The 21,451-nt window shown below is 60.7% G+C and overlaps 1 protein-coding gene across 1 annotated transcript; it reads right to left on the bottom strand.

Moving 5' to 3' along the window:
* Positions 1-1,836: 1,836 nt before the first annotated feature.
* On the bottom strand, positions 1,837-9,396 carry PHF24 (PHD finger protein 24). The gene is made up of 8 exons (XM_035310642.1): positions 8,993-9,396; positions 4,739-5,112; positions 3,839-4,024; positions 3,257-3,335; positions 2,837-3,039; positions 2,521-2,687; positions 2,337-2,438; positions 1,837-2,225 (listed from the first exon to the last, which is right to left on the bottom strand). The coding sequence occupies exons 2-8, from the start codon at positions 5,105-5,107 to the stop codon at positions 2,129-2,131; spliced, it is 1,203 nt and encodes a 400-aa protein (XP_035166533.1). The 5' UTR covers positions 5,108-5,112; positions 8,993-9,396; the 3' UTR covers positions 1,837-2,128.
* Positions 9,397-21,451: the final 12,055 nt, after the last annotated feature.

Raw genomic sequence — 21,451 nt, 5'->3', positions numbered from 1 at the left:
CCCACCCCGTGCTGGCTGGCTGGGGACGAGCTCAGCCCCCTGGCTGGTGCTGGCTGGGGACCTGCAGCTGCGGCACCACGCACACGCTGGGCAGCTGGAGCCGTGGTGACAGCACAGCCCCGCGGGATGTGGCCCAGCCTGGCCACCTGCGTCCCTCATTAGAAAGCTCCCTGGGGACAGCAGCAGGCCACGTGCCCTGGCAGGGGTGCCAGGCTGCCGCAGAGGGGTGGCAGGGGAGGATGGGGCTGGGAATGCTTCTGTGCCCTGTCCGCAGGCACGGGGAAGGGCTGAGAGCAGAGTGGGGCTGGCTCTGTTGTGGCACGGCACAGCTGCAGTGGCAGGGTGGTTTGGGGACAGATCCACATGTCCTGGGGTCTCCCAGGGATTGGAGAGCACGGGGGGCCCCCCCCCCCCCGCGGGGGGCAGCAAAAAGGAAAAGGGTCCCCACGCACATTTCACAGCTTGTTTCAGAGACCAGACTTAGCCCATCATCTGCTCCCCTGCTTGGATCCTGCGGAGTGCTCAGAGTGTGGATTTGGGGTGCTGGCAGAGGGTGCTGCACCCCGAGGACCCCCAGGACCTGTTCTCTGCCCCAGCTCTCTGCAGCTCCAGCAGCAGTTACCAGCATCTCCCCAGGAGAGTGCAGCACTGCCCGCCTGCAGCATCCTGGCTTCAAGCGCCCAAACCAGCCACCAGCTCCTCCATCCACCGTCCTCTTCCTCCAGATGATGGATGCCTGGATTTTCTTCATGGGCTTGGCTGGACAGCATCACCGTGTCCTGGACCCAGTGGCAGCTCCTCTGACTGGGGAATTGCAGCCACGGGGACAGGCTGCAGGAAAGCCCCCCGGGGCAGGCGACCCCCCCTTTGCTGGCAGCCTGGTTCCTGCAGACCAAGTGCCACCGGCAGCTTTCCCTGGGTGCTCCAGGGATGTGGCTAGCCCTGGAAGAGCCTCCAGCCATTGTCACCATTCTTAAAACACCTCCAGGGTGCCCTTTGTGTCTCTGTGGGGTTATTTCAGGTTTCCCAGAGCCGCTGCAAGCAGCCTGCTCTCAGCACCCAGCCTTTGCTGCCCAGGGCTCTCCCTCTGCCTGCCCACAGCCTCCATCGGGCAGCAGTGGGGTCCCCAAAAACCTCCCGGGTAGAAGGCAGGTGGGCACCACTCGCCATCTGTGTCTGCGGCGCGTGCCTCGTAGGATCGGCAGCCAGAGGGTGGTTGGACACAGCTGTTTAATGGACACTTCCCAGTACAGTGTGGAGGCTGCGACGCCCCATCCCTGGCGGCTTGCCCGTTCCAGCCACGTCTCCATCCCACCCGCGCCCTACCTCGGACCCGGCCCCCGAAATGCCCCCATGGCGCTGCCGCATCTCTCGGCCTCGCTATACGGCCTGAAACTCCGAGATTGTCTCACAGCTTGCGAGGGAGGGAGTCCCCGCAGCGGGGAGCGGTGCAGTGCCTTGGGCAGGGGGAGGTGGCGATGAGGCCAAGGTGCTGCCGTGGGTGTGTGTCGGGGGGTCCCGGGGCATGGAGGGGCGAGGCGTGCAGGGCATCCAGCTCCTCGGCGCCTTCCCCCCGCCTCGTGGCCTCCTGCCTTGCCCCTGCCCTGGGGGCCTCCTCCGGGTGGAGGGAGGTCGGAGGGACCCGTCCATCCCCTTGCGCGCTCCCTGGGGGCCACGGGGACGTGAGGCGCGGGGCAGGACGGGGACGGCCTCCCCCCAGCACGGAGCCTCTGCACCCAGGGGACCTCCAGCCTCCTCCGGGGCCTCCAGGGCACCAAGGTCCTGCCCTGCCTCTCCCCAGCCAATCAGAGCTCCCCGCGGCTGCACCTGCTCGAGCCTCCCTCACCCAATCACAGCCCACCACCCATCCCTCCCGACCAATCCGACGTGCAGACAGGAGGAGAAGCGGCGCGTCTTCTCCCCCGCCAGCCAATCAGCAGCTGGCTCCCCCCCAGGCAAGCAGCGGGGAGCCGTGCGGGATTGGCGGGCGGGGCGAAGTGGGCAGGGCTTCCCTCAGCCAATGGGATACGCAGGGCAGGTTTCCACGACAACGGGGCTCTTCCCTAAGGGGGGAAAGGCGTCGCCGGCCAAGATGGCGCCGGGGCGGGCGGGACGGGCGGGACGGGCGCTAGGCGGGCGGCTGCAGGTGGACGGCGGCGCTGTTGGGGCGGGCGGCCAGGATGTAGGCGACGTTGTCCCGCAGGAAGCCGGGCCAGTCGACGCGCCTGCGGGGCAGAAGCCGTCACCCCAAAACAGCCCCCCCCCCCACGTGGGGAGGCACTGGGGCGCCCACCCCGTCACCCCGCCCGCCGCCTCCCCCGGCGCTGCCCCCTCACCGGGCGTCCTCCTGCTCCGCGGCCAGCGGCGTCTTCTCCTGGCTCTTGGCGCTGCCGCTGCTGGCGGGGCTGCTCTCCGACATGGGCCCGACGTGGCTGATGCTGGGGGGAGGGAGGCAGGGCGCCGGTCATCCCCGCAGCCCCTTCCCACAACGAGATTTCCCCGCCGTGGGTGTCCCCGTACCTCACGCTGCAGGACGGCGTCTCCTTCTGGTGCTTGCGGAACCAGGCGTGCCGTGCCTTGTGGCACTCGCTCTCCACGATGAAGCCGTCGCTGTCCTGGTCCAGGGACAGGAAGGCCGCGCGTGCCCGCTCGCGCTCCTTGGCCGTCAGCAGCCGCAGCAGGGAGTTCTGGGGGGGGGGGGGGGCGAAGAAGGGAACGGGGAGAACCCATGCCCAGGTGTGGGGACCGCCTTCACTGACCGGGGGGGATCTGAGCAAAGCCACGGGGTCACACGTGAGTTACGGTGGATATCCCAGCCCCGTCACCGGGGCCATACCTGCGGCCGGAGTTTCTGCAGCAGCTGGATGGACTCGTGGGAGAGGAAGTCCGGCCACTCGACGTGCCCCTTCTTGTCGGGGTCCAGGGCGGAGAACTGCAGGGTGGCCCGCTCCTCCTGCGCCTCCCCCATGGGCTGCTCAAACTGCTGCTTGTGCACCAGGTGCTTGTAGTGCAGGAAGTCGTCCAGCGTCAGGCAGGTGTCTGCGGGGGCAGGTTTGGGGCATCCCTTCCACCTGGGAGCACCATGCATCCCTCCCACCTCCCCTGCTTCCTCGACCGCTACGGGGGACCCAAGGCTGCTGCCCTTAGCAGAGCTTTTACCTCCTGCTGGTCAGGGCAGCGGTGACACCCTCAGACCAAGGGCTGCATGAGGGGTGAGGGAGGGCTCAGCCCATCCCGCCACGGGGAGGGTGCGCACCTGGAATGATCTTGCACTGCCGCAAAGTCTCCATCAGGCTGTACATCTCCTCCTCCGTCAACAGGAGATTGAGGTTGTCCTAGAGCGGGAGGACGAGGGTGGGTGTTATTATATGGCTGCTGTAGGGAGGTGGGGAGGGGCCGGTGTCTTAGAATCACCGAGCAGTTTGGGCTGGAAGGGACTTTAAAGCCCACCCACTCCCACCTCCCACCATGGGCAGGGACACCTCCCACCAGCCCAGGCTGCCCAAAGCCCCATCCAGCCTGGCCTTGGGCACTGCCAGGGATGGGGCAGCCACAACGTCTCTGGGCAGACTGAGCCAGGGCCTCACCGCCCTCAAAATAAATAATTTATTCCTAACATCTAATCTAAATCTCCGCTCTGTTAGTTCAAAGCCATGTCCCCTTGTCCTACCACTCCACCCCCCGACAAAGGGTCCCTCCCCAGCTGCCCAGTAGGCATTCCAGCCCCCTGGTGACTCCCTGCCAGGATGGATGGCAGGAGCTGAGGAGCAGCAGGAGCCCCAGCACCCTGGAGCAGGCCACGCCATGGGACCCAGTGGTGTCCGCTGTGGGCACTCACGCAGTAGTAGCAGCTCCAGCCGGTCTCGGTGTGCGCGGTCTCCGTCACCTCCACGGCGCTGTCGTTCTGCAGGTAGCCCATGCGGCGCAGGCAGCCGTCGTGGTACACCCGGCTGCAGATGCGGCAGGGGAAGAGGCTCTCGGCTGTCCACACCTCGCAGATCTCGCACATCTCGTCGTTGAGGATCTGCGGAGCGGTGGGCAGCTGCGGCTCAGCACCCTGCCCAGAGGGGCAGCGTGGGTGCTCCCCAGCATGGGGGCACCACATCGCAGGTGTAGGGGTGCCAAGGGGACGGGAGGGCAGGTTTTTGGGGTGGTGGCACAGTCAGCAGGTGGGTGGTGGGGTCATGGCTGGCTTGCTGGCCAGGTAAGGTTAGAGGAGGGGGCATGGGTCCATAGGAAGGTGAATGGATATGGCTGTAGGGCCATACGTATGGATGGACCGTGTCCATGTGTAGCCCATCCTCTGCTGAGTGGACTACAGGGCTGTGGGTGCGGGTGGATGGAAGCTTTGGTCTGTGTTTTGGCTGGCTGTAGGCATGGACAGAGAAGCTGCAAGGTTGTGGGTTGGCTGGGATGAGGGCTTGTAGTTGTGGGTGGCTGGTTGGGTAGGGATGAAGCTGTGGGTGGGCTGTAGGATCACAGGTGTGCGTGGATAAGCTACGGGGTTGCAGATAGCTGGGCGATGAGGGTTGTGGGTGTGGATGGTCAGGCTGGTCCGTAGGGCTTGCATGGACAAACACGCAGAGCAGTGCTCCTGCCTCCAGCCTCTGCTGGCCAACACCTTGTTCCAAGGAGGCTGTCACTGCCCAGCAGGCACCGTGGATGCCTGCTGACCCCCTTGCACATCTCCAGCACCAGCCTCATCCCTCCCACCCCAGCCCCACGCTCAGCTGCTCGCCTGCTCCCGCTGCTCCAGGCTGATGTCCGGAGGCTCGTCATCGTGCAGCTCCCGCTGCGGCCGGATGAAGGCGGGCGGCGTGAACCTGTTGGCTCGGTCAAACTCCTCCGGCTCCACACCCCGGCCGTCCCGCAGCCGCTCCCACGCGGCCTTGCCGGCGCTGCCCTCCTCCGGCTGCGAGGGCCCCGCGGGCGCTTCCTCCTCTGCCTCTTGCACCGTCTGCTCCAGCGTCCCGCGGCGCGTGCCTCCAGCCTCCGCCCGCCGACGCGCCGCCGGCTGCTCCCGCAGCCCGTCTTTGAAGGCCGACACGGCCAAGCTGACCTTCTGCACCTTCTCCACCGTCTGCCGCCTCGACATCAGCACCCCCATGGCTCTGCGAGGGGTGGGGAAGGCGCTGAGGTCTTTAGGTGCAATGCTGCATGCAACTGCTGCACCATCAAGCCAAGTCGCTGGCCCCAAAAACGTGTGCCAGCCACATGGGGAGCAGTGCTGCGGTGGTGGCCGTGGGGAGATGGACCCAAACCCATGTGGGGGCCTGGCCATGGAGGGTCTGAGCGTTGAGGGCATGCTGCCTCACCCATCCCAACTCTGCAGGCTCCAGCTTAACCAGAAATGCTTCCAGGCCCTTCCCGCACCAGACCAGTGGATCCCAGAGGGCTGGGACCAGCTGTGACCCTGCCCCTTGCTTGCATCCACACAAGAAAACCTCTTTGGCCAGCCAAGGGTGAGATATGTCCTCCCAGCAGTTCTGCTCAGGGCTAGGGCATGGCAGAGCTGGTGCTGGTTCTCCCACCTTCCCTAAATTTCTCTTCACCCCGGCACTTGGTGACAGCGGTGAGGGGGACGCATCAGTGCAGCCATCTCCCAGCCCCTCCAGCCACCGTGGCGTGCCAGGAGGCAGGGAAGTCCCCGGGGAGTGGGATTAATTAGCACCACACCTGCACACAGGGATTTCGTAGCTGCAGGAGGCCCCAGTGCTGCAGCAGGGAGCCTTGGCGCAGTAATTACAGCTGCCCTACATCGGAGCAGGGCGTGCGGGCCAACAGCAGCTCTGGGTCACGTCTGTGCCAGAGCAGCCACGCAGCAGAAGCAGGTCCCCACGCTCACACCCAGCCAGCCCCTGCCACGCCAGCCCTGTTCACGTGCACGCACACGGGCGTGCAGACCCAAACACCACTGCGTACACGCGCACGCATGCGGCTTCCCGGCCCCCCCACCCGCGGGACCATCTGCGCGCACCTGCCCACGCGTGGTGCCGGGTCTGCAACACGTGGGCCCCATCCCGCATGTGGGGGCACACGCGTGTGTCCCCCCGGGAGCCACGCTGCGGGCTTGGCACGCCTCTTGGCAGTGTGCAGGCGTGGGCAGGGGTATTTGCACCCCGGGTCCTGGCACCCAGCTTGGGGCTGGCACCCGGCGCAGCAAAGGTGGGAGCAGGGGTGAGCTGGAGACACGTGGCCAAGCCACCGCAGCAGCATCCCTGCGGCTGTGCTGGCGGGGGGGAAGACACCTGGGTGTCTCTGCCTCCTCGCAGCACGGCCACCCTCTGCCTGGGAGGCTCGGGAGCCCAATGGCCATGGGTAGGTTCCGCATTTTTCTGGGCAGCATTGCAGATCTGCCTGTAGGCTGCTGAGCTGCGGGGCACAGCAGGTAGAGCCCCCCGGCATCAAGAGCTGCCTGTGTAGATCCCTGTGTCACTGGGGGTCCTGGCCTGATCCTGGCCTGATCCTGCCCAAGGAAGCGGGGAGGAGAGGTTGCAGAGGGGCTGGGCTCGTGGAGAAGAGACAAAAGAGAGGACAGCTTCAGGTCACCACCATGCACCAGTTTCCCCAATAGCTGCACTGGTGCTCCTGATGCCCAGCGTGGCAGTAGACATGGAGGCTCCCAGCCCACCTCCCTGCCTCCAGCCCTTGTTGACAGCCCTCTCCCAAGGCCACTTTATGTGTCCCCTGTCACCAGCTGCTCTGTGGCCAGCACTGAGTCTAGGGTCTGTCACAATCCCATTGTGGCTTGTGTCTGTTCTCAGCCCTGCTGGCCTCCCTGCATGGCTGGACCCTTTGCAACCCATCCTTGCCCCTCTCTGGGGTTTTTGCCCCTCTCCCTCATCCTGGCACACACTGCCTGCACATCTAGGGGCTGAACGGCTTTACCCCCATCTCCATCATCCATCCAGACCCAGGCCCAAAGCTCCCCAGACCCCTCAGCGCTGCCTTGCTCTCCCCAGAACCCCCCCAGGATGTGCTGGGGGAGGACATCACCCCCGCACAGAGCCTCACCCCAGCCTGGGGCTCCACACTAGCTGCTGGTCTGGCCACGAGGCTCTGGGTGTCCCCTCCTCTCCTGGTGGCCTCTGGAGGCAGGGGGACCAGAGGCCACCCAGCTCCCTTCTGCCCCCACGATGGCCGCATCCTGTGCCCCGCACCTGTGTCCCCACATGTCCCCGAGGGAGTCCGGCTCCATTTGCTATTAGCAGCTGCCCTCCAAAGTGCCCAGTGGTCCGGGATCTGGTGTCACCACCCTGCTCACCTTGGCACAAATGCGGGGCCTATTTTTAGGCTGCCCCCATCAATGAGATAACATCTGGGACGGAGCTGGCTGCGAATGCCCATCACCAAGCCCTGCCAGGGGCTATCACAGCCGTCGTGGGCATCTTCCCTTCTTTCCCTCCCTTGCCCTGCTCATCAACATCCTGCCTCGTTCCTCTGGGCTGCCCCACTTCCCTGCGCCCTTCTGATGAGAGATGCTCCTTGCTGCTTCATCCCTGGAGCAAAACACGGCCAGGAAGCACTTCATCCTCCTGGCACTGGTGGATCATCCTTCCCCGCCCCACGGGGCTCTCTGCGTGGGGAAACTGAGGCACGGCTTGGATGGGGCTGCTGGCCAGCACGGAGGCACTGCTGGGGGTGCCAGCAGCAGCGGTGAGCAGGGGTGAGGGTGGCAGCGGCGGGGTGCAGCACGGCGTGGGCGTTGTGGTGGCTGGGAGCACGGGAGGGATGCTTCGGGGAACGACTGCGGGTGGATGCGTTATGGCACGGCTGGGAGCCGTGGGGCGGGTGTTACGGCCTGGCAGGGGGGCTTGGAGGTGGCTGGGGGTGCTGGGGGGCTGCTGCAGGGGCTGTGGGTGCAGGCTTTGGGTGGGGGGTGGGATGTTGCAGCATCTCCCTGGTCAAGATGAGGGCCATTGGGTGCTTGCTCTGGTGCAGCCAGGAGCAGGGTCCCTGGTACCATCCTCAAGGGGATGCAGCAGGGGTGTGAGGGAGCAGGACGTTCCCTCGCCCCCCCCAGCTCCCAGCTGTTGAGGAAAGATGCACCTGCCCCCCCTGCCCCATGCTGGCTCCCATGGGCCAAGCCAGCTCCCTGCCCTCACGAGGCTCTTTGTGGTTTTACCCCCAGCACCATGCCCGCAAGAGTCCTGGGACCGCTGTCCTGTGGGGGGGCAGAGTTAGGGATGGGGTGTCAATGGGGTGCCGACACCCGGGGGACCCCAGGACCCACGGCAGCTTGGTCTGAAGGGCACCGAGCAGAGCAGGGAGGAGTCAAAGCAGCTCTGGCACAGCCCTGCCTGCTGCTGCCTGCCAGGGCACCCTGCATCCCACCCCCCTGAGCTGACTGGGGCAGCCGGGGGGGGGAGTCCCCAGAGGGTTCCAGCAGCACCCTCTTGTCCCCTCTCCTTGTCCTGGGACCAGGGCGCTGCTGGGAGGTGACCCCGTTGCAGCAGGACAGAGGGGTCGGTGGCATCCGATGCTGGTGGTACCCTCCCCACCCTCTGCAGGGGCGCAGGAGCGTGGTGGGGAGCTCTGGGGGAGGTGGGCAAAGCCCCAGCTGTGCTGTGCCCCCCTCCTGGGGACACCCAGCCGGCGGCTGCTCTCCCTGCGGGATCCGGCTGCCCGTCCTGCCGCACCATAGCTGATTTTATAGGTGTGTCGCACGTTTCCATCTCCCAGAGGGGGATGAAAATGCCGTGACAGCAGAGTCCCTTCCCCTGCAGCAGACACAGCTCCCGCCCAGCTCCCCACTTCTCCTCCTCGTCTCCCTCCCCAGCACCCACATCAGGACCCCGACGCCCGCGCAGGACCCTCCACCATCCACACCCCCGCTCCACCCCGGGCATCCCATCCCAGGACCATCACCCTCCCTGGGGTGACCCACGCACAGGTGTCGCGACGTGCAGCCAGCCCACGCCACGCACCGGGCGAAGTGCCAGCAGCAGCAGCAAAAAAAAAAAAAAAAAAATACAAAAAAAGCCACTTACCAAGGGTCAGGGTCGTGCTTGGGAGTGCGAGCCCTAGAGAGCTTCCCACGCGATGCCCATGGCAGCTGCTCCCGGCCACCACCTCCGCTCTGGTCCCGCGGGTGCTCAGCGCATCCCACGCCCCACGCGCAAATCCCCGCCGGGAGACACAGCGGCGAGGCTGGGACGCGGGGAGCCAGAGCCTCTGCTCGCTCCTGGAGGATGCAGGAGACGGCGAGATGCGGGGAGCGGATGCCTGTGTCTAGCACACACACGCGCACGCACGCACGCTCGCTCGCTCACACACACACACGGAGGAAGCAGGGAGCTTGTGACTGGGGCTGAGCAGATGCAGCCTGGTTTGCTGTCCCTGTACCAATTGCTGCCTGAGCCGTGTTAAACAGCTCACTGAGAGATGAAGCATTTTTTTTTTTTTTTTTACCAGGCTGACGTTGGCTGGGAGATACCAATAAAAGCTTTCCCTGCATCTCCTCTGGCCCCGAGGCCGAGCTGCATTTCTTAGAGACAACCTCAAAGACTACGGAGATGGGGTTGCATGGATGTGGAGGATCAGAGGGCTCCCCTGCCCGCAGTCGGGGTCTTCCCCGCACCGAGCCCCGGCCATGATCCGCCTGTGGCCACTTTAACCCATTGCCTGCTGCTCAGCCCGTGGAGCGGGGATGTGCCAGCTCCCTGCTCCATCCAGGACTGCAGCAGGGCTGGGGGCTCGTGGAGGTGGTGGGGAAGGAGGGAGGATGCCGTGCTGGTAAGGAAGGTGCAGCCCCAAAGCGCCACTTCTGAGGGTGGGATATTTGCTCCATGTGCATCCCCCACGGTCACTCAGCCCCCAGTGTCCTCCCGGGATGGGTGTCACTGGCTGGGGTCTGCTGTCCTGTGCTGGAGGTGCCCGCTCTACCTGGGGGTGATTTAGGGTGCCAGGGTCTCGGAGCCCTCCGGGGAGCAGCTTCCAGCAGTGCTTGAGCTGGGGTTGGACCAGATGACCTCCAGGGGTCTCTCCCCACCTCAACCATTCTGTGAGTTGGTGCATCAGTGGTGGGGGGGCCGCTGGAGAACCCCCCCTGCTCCTTCCATTCCGGTCCCTGACCACCGTCTGGGCTGGGCTGACTCCCGGCAGCCCTGGAGCTGGTGGCCCTGCAGTTCCTTGCCACGTGCCAGCCCCGTGGGAGCTGACAGTGGTCCCACTTCTGCTGCACCAGCTGCAGCTTTCCACAGCGCCTCTGTGAAGACCTTTCGCATCCTCCCACACCCGACCAGGAGAGAGCCGAGACAGGCTGCAGCTCGTGGCATCCATGGCAGCACCCGGCTGCTGCACCGGCACCTGAGCTGCGGCTGCGGATGCGCAAAGCCGTGCTCCAGATGGGATTCATCCTGCCTGCTGCTTGTGCTCTCAGGTCCTGTTGTGCGTCGCTCCGTCAGCTGCGGAGCTTCGTGGAGAGCCCTGTGGCCCTGCCTTGGCCCTGGGTGCTTCCCTTTGATGGACCCTTCCTGAGGATGCTTCCCTTTGGGGTGATCTTGCATTATTTGGTGAGCAGAGTGGAAGGGTGCTGGGATGCACGTGGTGCGGAGAGGGACGGAGAAAGGGGAAGCGAACCGAAAATGGGGCCAGAGGAAAATATCTCTGCAGCCAAGGCCTGTCCCCAGAGGACTGGGGAAGGGGGAGGCGGTGGAAGACTGTGCTGGGAGGTTGCAAGAGCATTAAGAGCTTCTGTAGGGAGAGCCCTGCCCTGTCAGGCCACTGGATGAGAGCAATGATTCCCGGAAAAGCAAAGGCGAGGAGGAGCCCATTCCCCTGCTCAAGCTGCTAGGGAGGGTCCTGCCATCCCCTTCATCAATGCCAGCATGGCCTGGTGGATTTGGTCCCTTGGGTAGCATGGCCAGGTGCCTGTTTGCAGCAAGGCTCTGAGCCTGCTTGGGGCACTCAGCAGGCTCCACCACGTGTGGGATGCAGGATGCGGGATGCAGGATGCGGGATGCTCTTGCATCCCTTGCCCCTCTCTGAAAACCCCCAGCGCACCAGAGCGGGCACGATGGCAACAGGCTGGGAAAGCTCTTGGCATTGCAGGCAGCGCCGGGCTGCTGGGGGAGGGCTGCAGGGGTGGAGGTGAGAGCTGAGCTGCCGCGGGAATGTGCATTTTCGTCAGCTCCCCCCCTTACCCCTCCCCAAATCTTGCATGACGCCCGCGTGTAGGTCACTGGCTCCCACAGCGACGCGGCATGTGGGCTCACCATCTGCGGCTGCTTCTGGAGCCCGCAGCCCGGGGATGTCGCAGCCACCGCTCCTCCCGGCGCCCTTCCCGCAGCCAGCAGCACCCAGCGGGGTCGTGGGGCGAAGGCTTTGCCTGTGGAAGAGGGGGAGATGAGCTTTTGGAGGACAAGCCTGCTGCAGAGCGGGCGGCTGCGCGAGCTGGCTGTTCCTGCCAGTCGGCAGGAGGTGATGGAAGAGGGAACTTGTCAAAATAGCGAGAGATCTTTTTTCAGGAGATTACAAGTTTGGCTGATGGAGATAATAGTGTTGAGGCGCCACGTGGAGGGTTCGCTTCAGCACTGGTGCGGGAGGCGAGGGTGATGCCAAAATCAGCATGAAATGGGATAAAAAGCAAGTGCCTGACGGGCTGCTGTGCAAGGCTGCAGCAGGGAAGGGCAGAGCATCACCCACCACCGCATACAGGCAGAGCAGAAATGAGCCGGGGAGGGAGGCAGAGCATCCCTGCGTGGTGTCTGGCTCCCTCCATGTGCGTGGGCTCCTCGCAGGGGATGGGGCCCTGGATCCCACCCAGCTTCAGACACAATCGCCCCCATGGACACAATCCCCCACCACGGACCTGATCCCAGCTTCAGACCTGATCCCATTCTCCACCGGCACCCAGATGTGACATCTCCTGACACCTCCCAGGGCCGCCTGAGAGCTGTCCGTTAGGGCTGCAGCTCTCTGTCCGTCACATCCACCTGTCACCAGCATCGTGCTGACGGTTGTCCATCGTGTCCCCACCACGGAGGCTGCCTCGCTGACACCACCAGTCGCAGCCGTAGCCATAGGTGCAGCTGCCTGCTGGCGTCCCCCCCCCCCGACCACCCTCCCCACCAGTGGCTGCCCCCCAAGTGTGTGCGGGGTTGCAGAGCTGACACCTCCCCAGGGCTGTCATTACGAATTGCTCTGCAGCTCCTGCTCCCCACCTTCACCCTGTTGTGGTCCTGGAGGAGGGGACAGGGATGGGGACAGCAGGTGCTGGCTCTCCCTCTGCCCTTGGTGGCCAGGGAGCCCCAAGCAGAAGCTGCTGGATGGTGCCCAGCGAGGACATGTCCCCTCCTTTGTCCCCTGTAAGCAGCCAGGCGGTGATGAACCCGAACTAGGTTAAGAAGCCGTGGATGCTGGCTGCTTGCCTCACGGCTGTGGCTCACTGTTTATTTGCTCCGAGCCACCTTCATCTCTGTGATAAAGGGGAAAAGCTGATGGGGACCAGTGCCAGGACCTGGGGAGGGGGTGCAATGAAAGGACGCGGTCTGGCGGTGTGGATGGGTGCCAAAACGCCCCATGGGGAGCCAGGGGAAGGCGCGGGGGTGAGGGAAGCGGGATGAGAAGGCAGGAGGAGGAAGCCCACAGCCCACCCTGCGATGGGCAGGAGTCTGCTGGGTCTGCAGGGAGGTGTTCCCCATGTCCCCACAGAGTCTCCTGACCTGCTGCAGCTGGCATCTCGCCAGGCCTGGCCCTGATGAGACGAGGATGCTCCCTCCGGACAGATAACTGCCGAGCACTTCAGAGCTCTCTCCTCGAGGAGCACTCTGGCAGGCATTAGCTAAATGACCCTCTCCACAGGGGCACTCCAGCTGGCTCCCTGCGGGCAGCCTTCGCTCCAGCCTGCACTCTCCTCGCCACCTGCGAGCCCCAGAAAGGGGTCGAGGCCAGACCCCGTGGCCACGGCTCTCTGGGGACTGGTACCCCCTTGCCTGAAATGGGAACACGAGAATAAACAAGCAGCTGAGCCCTCACAGGGGACGCACTGGTCCCCACAGGGATACCAGCCCTGCCCGCTGCTGCCCATCCCCGCAGTGTCACCCGTCCCCGTGCACGCCACCTCCGCCGCAGGGCATTCGAGCATCCTCACAGAGGAGCTTTTCAAGTGGAACGGAAACGTCTAATGAAGGCCGACTTCATTAAACGGGGCTGTCACGGGGATGATTGCTGCCTTCCTGAGCCGCTTTGTGAGCAATAAAGATATGCGAGAAGCGGAGCAGCTGGGGGGGAGCACAGGCAGCCTCCCAAGCCTCTGCCCTGCTGGTGAGGGCACTGCTTGGGCTGTTTTGGAGGCTGGGGGTGAGCAAGCAGCCCCCAGGGCTGGGGGCAAGTGCAGAGCCCAGCTGGCTCCATGGCAGCATGTCCCAGCAGAGCTGAGAGCCGGCAGCGCTGCATCCCACCGTTGCATCCCAGCTGGGTCCGGCCTTGCATTCGGCATGTGGCATGGCTTGCACCCAAGCTAGGAGCTCAAAAATGCTCCTGGGTGCTGTGATTTAAACACATCTGAGGTGCTTGCAAGTGACACCAGCACCTTTGGTGTCTCCATTGCTCCCTGGGCAGGCAGAGCCACGCAGCGCATTGCACCAGCCCCGTTCCCATGCTGCAGCATCCTGCAGGGAGGCTTTGTGCAAAGACTTGGCCTCTCCAAGGCTGGAAACCTCGGTCCTGCACCCACCTGAGGGGCTGTGCATGCTCCCTGGGCTGCATCTCACCCTGAGGAAGGACCTAGCACCCCTGACCCCACTTGGGGACCCCCAGGGGCAGAGTACGGGCACCACCGAAGGTGGCATGGGGACAGCCCTGCAGAGCAGCATTCCCCTGCTACTGTGTTTTCCTCTTAATCAGCTAATTGTGTGTTTGGGGTTTCAGGCAAGGGCCCCAGCCTGGTGTCGCCATAACAACCGCAGCAGCATCACTTTCAAACACTTACAAAGCAGGCTGGAAATGCAGAGGGGGAGCAAAACAACAAAAACATAAAAAAGGAGCCGAGGCCAAACAGGGGGTTGATGGGAGGGGAGAGTAAAAGGGCTGTCTGCGCCTCTTTCATTACACCACGAGGAGTCCCGCAGGGCAGAAAGTGCTGATTAAAATAGCTCTTGCTGGGATTCAGAGGCTTTTTGGGGAAAAAGAAAATGCCCCTGCCTGCTGGAGTCCGTCTGAGGCACTGCTGGTGGTAGCATCGTCTGGGTTTCTTCAGCACAGGCTGGTCTGGGGGGGGCTGTGAGACAAGGTCACCGAGTTGGTGTCCCCGTGTGGCGGGGTGGGATTTGGCCCAGGGACCCTCTGTGAGCTGGATCAGGCCTCTCCAGCACCTCCTGCCCAGCCGGACAGGCTCTGGGCTGCCTGTCCTTCCCAGCACCGGCACGGCACGAGTCCTCCCTCACCACTGTCCCCCTCCATCTCAGGCAGTGCCCGGTGCGGTGCAGGTGACAGAGCAGCCCCAGTGTGGGGGCTGTGGGGGTCCTCCCCTTTCCTGCTCCCCCAGCTTCCCCTGCAAACCCATTTAGCGGATTAAATTTTTATATTCTGAGCTGTGCTGGTGCCCAGAGCACAAGGCTGTGCAGATTTTAGTGAAAAGAGAGCCACGTCATGGGCAGCAGGCATTGGCTGCTGCAGGGACAAGGGAGAGATGGGGAGAGGGGAAGGCGGGTTGGAGGAGGGGTGAGGTACAAGGAAACCCAGTTTCTGAGGGTGGCACGTGGCCCTTTTGACATCCTGCCTCGTGGGATGACCCTCGCTGTGGCATCTGAGTGCCTCTGCTTCTCTCCATCCGTGCACCCGCAGCCCTCAGCCGGGCTCTGACACCCATCCGAGCCACGCGTGAGCCTGGTGGCACCGTGCCATCGGCCCTTCTGCCTGCTCGTCGCCGAGGCCCATACCCCAGCCGTCATTTCTGCAGTTAGCCTGGTGCCAGGCCCTGGCTTATCAGCCTCGCCCAGCGTCGTGGAGCAGTCCAGATGGCTTTCTGCTGGCACGGCGCAGCCCCGGCAGCTCGCGTCTGGTGTGCAGGCAGACCCCTGGCACAGTGCAGGGAAGGCAAATCCTCACCTCCCAGGCTGCGTGCGTGCTCCCAGCTGCTGCCCCAGTCTGATGGAGCAAAGTGTGCCTGGTGGGAGCACCATGAGGTGTCCTTGCTGGATCCTGCACCCTGGGGCTGCCCAACTACGCACCAAGCATTAGGCAGGAGCTGGGATGGGCAGGGGCATCCTGCCACAGCCCCCAGGACAGGCTGTGCTCTCCTGCCCCACGGGAGCTGCTGCCTGCTTTGCCTTGCTCTGCCATGAACATCAGGGTTTGGTCCTCACCCCGTGTCCTTTTGATGGAGCTGTTTCTCCCCTGCAGTATAAGATGGCCAATGTGACCTCTGTGCAGGCACTGGCAAGAGGGAACATGGTGTCCCAGGACCTTGCACATACCTAGGAGGGCCCAGGCACCTCCTGCAGCATTTCTGGGCCACCAGGGGCTGGGCACAAGGCCCCTTTCTGGGCAGCTCTGGCCGTGAGTTTTATGGCTGCCTGGAACGTCTCCAAAGGATTGATTTACTGTAATTCCACTGGAAAGCAACTTTTGTGATTGCTAGCCTGGAGATCTCAAGCTGGACTTAAACAACAGGATCCTGAAGAGGCCATGAATAATTGAGCCTAATAAATATTAATAACTCGCCTGCATGGTGGCAGGGCATGTAATTGCAAGGAGCGTTCTGGAAGCACGGCTCTGCAGGCAAACGTGCACTTGTGGCAGGGCCGGGGCAGAGCCCGGTTAACACTGATGCTGCTGGGCTGCATGGAGCCGTGCGTGGCTGCTGTGAGCCCTGCAGCCCTCTCCTGGGTTAGCGATCAAGGGCAGGGGGTGGTGGAGATCGTTTAGGTGTCCTTGATGAGCTTCCCACCATGAGCACGTCTCCTGTGGAGCCTGAGTACATGGACAGCACCACAGCATCTTTTGGCAAGGATGATCTCCGCTCCCATGGTCAAGTGGTAAGAAGGAGGCACAGTCTGAGGTGTGATGACTCAACAAATCGTCTGAAGTTTGGGTGCAGGTGGGTTTGGGTGAGTCAAGATGCGAATGGATGGGATACGAATTACCCCGTGCGAAAAGACAGTGATGGGGAATGCACGTGGCCACCTCTGTAGGCTGAGGGATGTCTTGTAGGGAAAAGGCTGAACTGGTTGCTCGTCTTTGCTGAGCAGCACCAACCTACTGATCAGACCTTGTGTAGGATCCCACTTAAAGTCACTGATTTTTTTGGACTGGAAATATAACCACAAACCTCAAACCAAAACCCAGCCATTCTCCTGGGGTGCTCTAGGCCCTCAGTGGGTCGCCTGCCTGAAATAACGCTCTGCTTGCCGCTTTTTTGCCTGAGTACACCCAGCATCTCCCTCGCCTCTGCTTTTTGAAGCAGATGAGGAAGAGGCGCCTGGAAGGGATCACAGACACCCACATGGAAGGGCACGGTGTGCTGCATAGTCTCAGCAGTGCTGTGAGCAGGGTAGAAACATGTACATGTGGGGTTTGCCAGAAGTTTCTGGACGTTGCATATCAGGCAGCTTGGAGACCTGCCCTTTCACAAAGGCTTTGCTGCCTGATGCTGGTGGTGTGAAGGAGCCTACAGAGCTATATGGAGGAAGGGGACAGAGAAACCTCTATCTGGGTGTTGGATGTTGCCCAAAGCCTTCCCAGAGCTTTCTGCCTGGAAACTGCGGTGCTTGGGCAGCTGAGAAGACGACCTGTGAAAGCTTGGCAGGGGTACTGTGAGGCTGAATCTCCTGCAGGAGCCTCCCCCACACTGAGCAAATGTTTCTTTTCCCCAAACTGCCTGGCTGTTGAGATTGCATCTTGCAAATGCGGTTTCAGACAATAACAGCTTGCAATTATGCAGCGCTTTCAAAACCAAGACATCCTGAATTTCGTTAACGTCTTTGTATAAAACTAGCTGAGGCTGCTGCTGGGATGCAAAGCTCCAGCCTGTGCAGAAGTCTCACAGCTGGCATCACCCACAGCTTTCCTCTGTGCCGTGCTGGAGATGGTTCATCCTGAGGGCCAGACTAAAGGGGGCACAGAGCACGTGGAGTGATGGACATCTGACGTGGTCTCCAACACCTTCACGCTGTGTTTTCCTGTGCTACAGGTTTGCAGGTGACACTGGGGATTATCCATCCAGGAACCAAAGGACACCCCCAGGAAAGAAGGGCTCTGCGCTAAGGGTGACGTGACTGGGCACGGATCGTTAAAAGGAGCCGTAATTGCTCGAAGACTCGTTACGGAACAGAACCTCTCGGAAGCCATTTCTGAGAACGTAAAGGGCGAGCAGGCAAAATGGCAGGGATTTCCCAAGGGCAAACCATGCTGGATGCTGAGGGTGGCCCCCGGCTGCGCGTCAGCAGCCAGAAGGCCAGCAATGAGTGAAGCACCCAGGGGCTGGTGCAGGGCCCGCCACCCACAAATAGGGCAGTGACACAGGAGGAATTGTCAGCAAAGCCGCAGGTGCCACCAGATGAAGGTGTGATACCAGCACAGCCTCAGTCTGGAGGGATGAGATGAAGGCGACCACCAACCCCATGAAATCCAGCAGTGCTGCGGTGCAATAACCCTGGCTGGGGGCCGAGTGGCTGAGCTGCTGGGAAGGACCCGGGTGTTATCACAGGCACTAGGCTGAATATGAGCCAACAGAGCACTCTGGTTGCTAAAAAGACAAACCACATCCTGGGCTACATTAGGAGGAGTGTGGCCAGCAGATCGAGGGAAGTTATTATCCCCTCTTCTTGGCGCTGGCGAGGATGCACAGATCGCAGGAGCATTTCTCAAATAGCTCCTAACAGCAGCACTCCCACAGCTTCCTCTGCTGTTAAAGAGATGTGAAAATACAGGCAATGATACAGAGGTTGATGCAGGAGCAATAAAAGGGAACTGTAGTATTATCCCAAGGCAGTTGCAGCACTTGCTTGGGAGATAGATGTCATGTCTTGAGAGTCCTGTATGGTTGCAATGAGACATTTGGGCAAGCAAGTTGCTTTACACTTTAGATATTAGCTTCTCTTTTGGATAAAAAATTAATGAAAGCCTGGGTTGAATAGAACCCGCTTTCCTCTGTGGTCACAGATATCCCCAAATATGAGAACATCTAAATGCTTCCAGTCGCTCTTCCAGCGGCTGCTGCACAGCTGCTTCCTAGCTGAAAGAGAATAATAATCGTCTGCTGGACTATTTTCAGGCTAGCGATGGAACTGTTTTGGAAGTATTTGAAAATGTGGAGATGTGAGTGGTCTGTAGAGCTTGACAGCTCATCGCTCCATGCACCTGACAGTGCTGGGGGTACCTCTGGGAGAGGTTGCAAGGGAGCAGGTAACAAAAAAGAGCATTTGCCTGGGGCTGCCTGCCCAGCCTGCTCAGATCATTTTTTTTTTTTTTTTTCCTATTCTTTTTTCTTCCCAGCTTTGGCTGATTCAGAGCTTCAGGTGAGACTTTCGCTGGCTGAAGTGATTACCACACAGTCAAGGTGAGGTGGGCAGGAGGCACGTGCTGGGGACCTGGTGGCACAGCCTGGGGGCAGTGCATGCCCTGAAGTGCCTTAGCAGCCAGCACCCACCATTTCGGATGATTGCAGCACATCGATCCCCAAATCATCTCCGCTTCTCAAAGCTTTTAGGCTCCCTGGGCTCCGCAGCACTCAAAGGCAGCAGCATGAAAGAACATTTTCCCTTTGTAAACAGGCTCTGTCAGATGCAGCGACCTGCTTAGCATTGATCCTGTGAGGCTGAGCTTCAAATTCAATTTGTTTCCATCATACCTGTGAAGAGTTTGGAAAATTGATTTTAAGAATGAAAATGTAGTGGGAGTGATTACAGTTGAGAATGCCATTTAAAATAATAAGATGAGGCTTCTGATCACTGAATTGTTGGCCTGAGCAGTGCAAAAATGCACAGTAAAGAGAACAGTATTTCTGTAAAACATCACTTAAAGTGTTAGCCTTTATTTTTTCATGAGATTACTCCAATTTTCATGCATTTTTCAGGGCAGGAAGCCCTGGGAAAGTCATGGAGTGAGGCCGACAATCTCTAAACCTGCTATCTATGCAACCGTTGTAATCTCCGCACAACTGTAACTGATGAATATGCATCATATCGTTTCTATGCATGGCAGAAAGTAACCTACTTCTAGCCCCGAACAGGCTGCAGTAGGTCTGTCTGCCTCTTCCTGCTGCTCTGTGCCAGCAAGCAGCTGTGGGATTTGGGGGAATCTGGGGATGCTGCAGGAAAACCCTGTGTCCTGACTTGGTCTGTGGGTTAAAACCAGCTCTACCCGTCAATCCCAAGGGTGTTGGTTGCGCTGCTCTGTGCTTGCCTCCCCTGAAGACCCATTTAGTGAGGGGTCTGAGGGACATTGAGGTGGCACACTGCTGGAGGGGGGTCTGACAGCCACCCCAGAAGCAACCCCAAATTAACATGGTGAAGCAGTAGCGGCAGAGATGCGACAGAAGCAGAGGGGATGGCCAAGTGACAATCTAATGAGTGTTAATAGGAGTCGGGAATTAAATCCTGCCGGCTCATTAGCATGGGATGAGGTGCCATCTGCCATGGCTGGCAGGTTCCCTGCCACTGCTTTTATTTTTATTTTTATTTTTTTTTTGGGTGGGGTGTGAGAAAAATCTCAAATAATTTTCTTCAGACAGGATCTTCTGTGAAGCTGTTTTATTCGTGACTGCAATGGTGGGCGTCCTGCCAATTAGGAACACATTTCAGTAAACAAAGCATAACCTTTTCTTCCCAATTAGCCGACACCTGATCACCTCCCGTTTCCTCATTTTCTGAGTACTACAGGCTCACAATCTACTCGACGCTCCTCTGTACCATGTACATTTTATTCCCCCCCCCCCCCCCCAACCCTTTCATCCTTTCATTTCTCCCTTTTCCCCTTATTTCTTTCTCCTTTCTTATGTTTGGAGAACTTGTGATCTTTGTCTTACAGTTTCCACACTGCTCATCCTGCTTTTCTCAAGCTTCCACCTTATTTTGGAACAATGAGGCCTTCTACTGTCCACTTAGCTACTTAGCACTTCTCCTTATTGTGACTACACAGAGCTACCTTGGAATACAGAAAATTAGTTCTCTACTGCAAAAACACCACGTAGTTTCTCACAGGGGGCATGCCCTGTTCTGTGGGGATGGCAGGAAATGGGTGCCCAGAAGGGCCACTGCTTCCCTTGTGGCAGCTGTAGGCCCTGCCCATCTGACCAGCGGCTGAAATCAGCTTTCTGAGGCTGTGCAGTTTGGCCATGCACAGCTCCAGTTTTGCTTTAAAACACGTTTCAAGACAATGTGACTTCCCAGCTTCTCTTCCTCCAGTCCCTGTCGGGATTCCCTCCACCGATGGCTAGCTGGGGGTGTGTCACGCATCGTGCAGATGGCAGTCCGCTGGGCTGGCAGCAAGCAGCAGATGAGATCTGTGTGGCCAGAGCTGCAAGGGAGCTGGCGAGGGACAACACAGGGCATGGGTGCTGCTTTACAGACGGTGTTGGAAAACCTGACAGAGGCCGGAGGGGCTGAAGGAAGTGCCTGCCACCCAGAACCAAAAGGCAAGGGTGACAGTGGCAGCTCAGCAAAGGACTGCAGGAGGGTTCCTGATGGAGTTGCAGGCATAGACAGTGGGAGGAGCTGGGAGATGGGATTTGACCCTGGCCCCATGAAGGGAGCCCAGGGGGAGCCATCCTGCCCCCCACCCTCTCCGGGGCGTGCAGCACGGTGGTAGCTGGGAACAGCCAGCATTCCTGGGCAGCGTCCCCATAATGGCAGGATGCCCAAAGCCAGGGGATCCATGCCCAAGGTGACAGCACAGCCCGGCTGGTACCCATGTGTCACAGCCTAAATTGTTACCTGGCCTGCAGGTATTTCAAGATTGCAACAGTGGCTTTGGGGATTCTATTATACACAAGAACAAGGAGGCTTACTTTTCTTGAGATTTCCCCAGCACACCCTACCTTGCTGCCAGGGGGAGACCCCACAGAGCTTTCTCATGGACAAGTCAATATTTTTCTGTAGGAAAGTGGAGTTTTTTGAAAACTGGAAGCCCCGTGCCCTGCCTCTCCTGCAGGCTGGATGGCAGCTGTGCTCAGATGTAGATCTCTGCAGCAGTGGAGATGTCTTTTGTTGCCACCGGCAAATCTTACCTGGGATGGAGTGGATGCTGCTGCCGGTCAGTACCGCTCCAGTACCTTTGGTGCCACAGGCTTGGCACAAGTGACAGGAACATGTGTACTAGGTGACAGGAGCACTGTGGTGCTGTGAGGATGAGCTGGAGTGGCTGCAGGGCTTTTGGAGTCTTGTGGAGGCTGTTAAGCTGGGAGGTGTCATGGCTGACCAGTGTGGCCTTCCTGGTGGGAGGCTGCCATGTGGAGTGCTCCTGGGGGTGCTCTCAGAGGATGAGCTCAAACTTAGCGAGTTCTCAGCAC

This window comes from Oxyura jamaicensis, chromosome Z (genome assembly GCF_011077185.1).
Source record: "Oxyura jamaicensis isolate SHBP4307 breed ruddy duck chromosome Z, BPBGC_Ojam_1.0, whole genome shotgun sequence".
In the NCBI taxonomy this organism is placed as follows: Eukaryota; Metazoa; Chordata; class Aves; order Anseriformes; family Anatidae; genus Oxyura; species Oxyura jamaicensis.
Note: the sequence above shows the minus strand (reverse complement) of the source record. Positions and strands in the feature narration are given on the sequence as shown.

What these genes read in the sequence shown, in the direction of transcription:
- PHF24 (XM_035310642.1), bottom strand. Translation starts at nt 5,107, where the DNA reads ATGGGGGTGCTGATGTCGAGGCGGCAGACGGTGGAGAAGGTGCAGAAG. An exon ending in GCCTGGAGCAGCGGGAGCAG is followed by an intron (nt 4,025 to 4,738) that starts GCGAGCAGCTGA and finishes ACCGCTCCGCAG; the next exon opens with ATCCTCAACGACGAGATGTG. An exon ending in ACGCCGTCCTGCAGCGTGAG is followed by an intron (nt 2,439 to 2,520) that starts GTACGGGGACAC and finishes CCCTCCCCCCAG; the next exon opens with CATCAGCCACGTCGGGCCCA.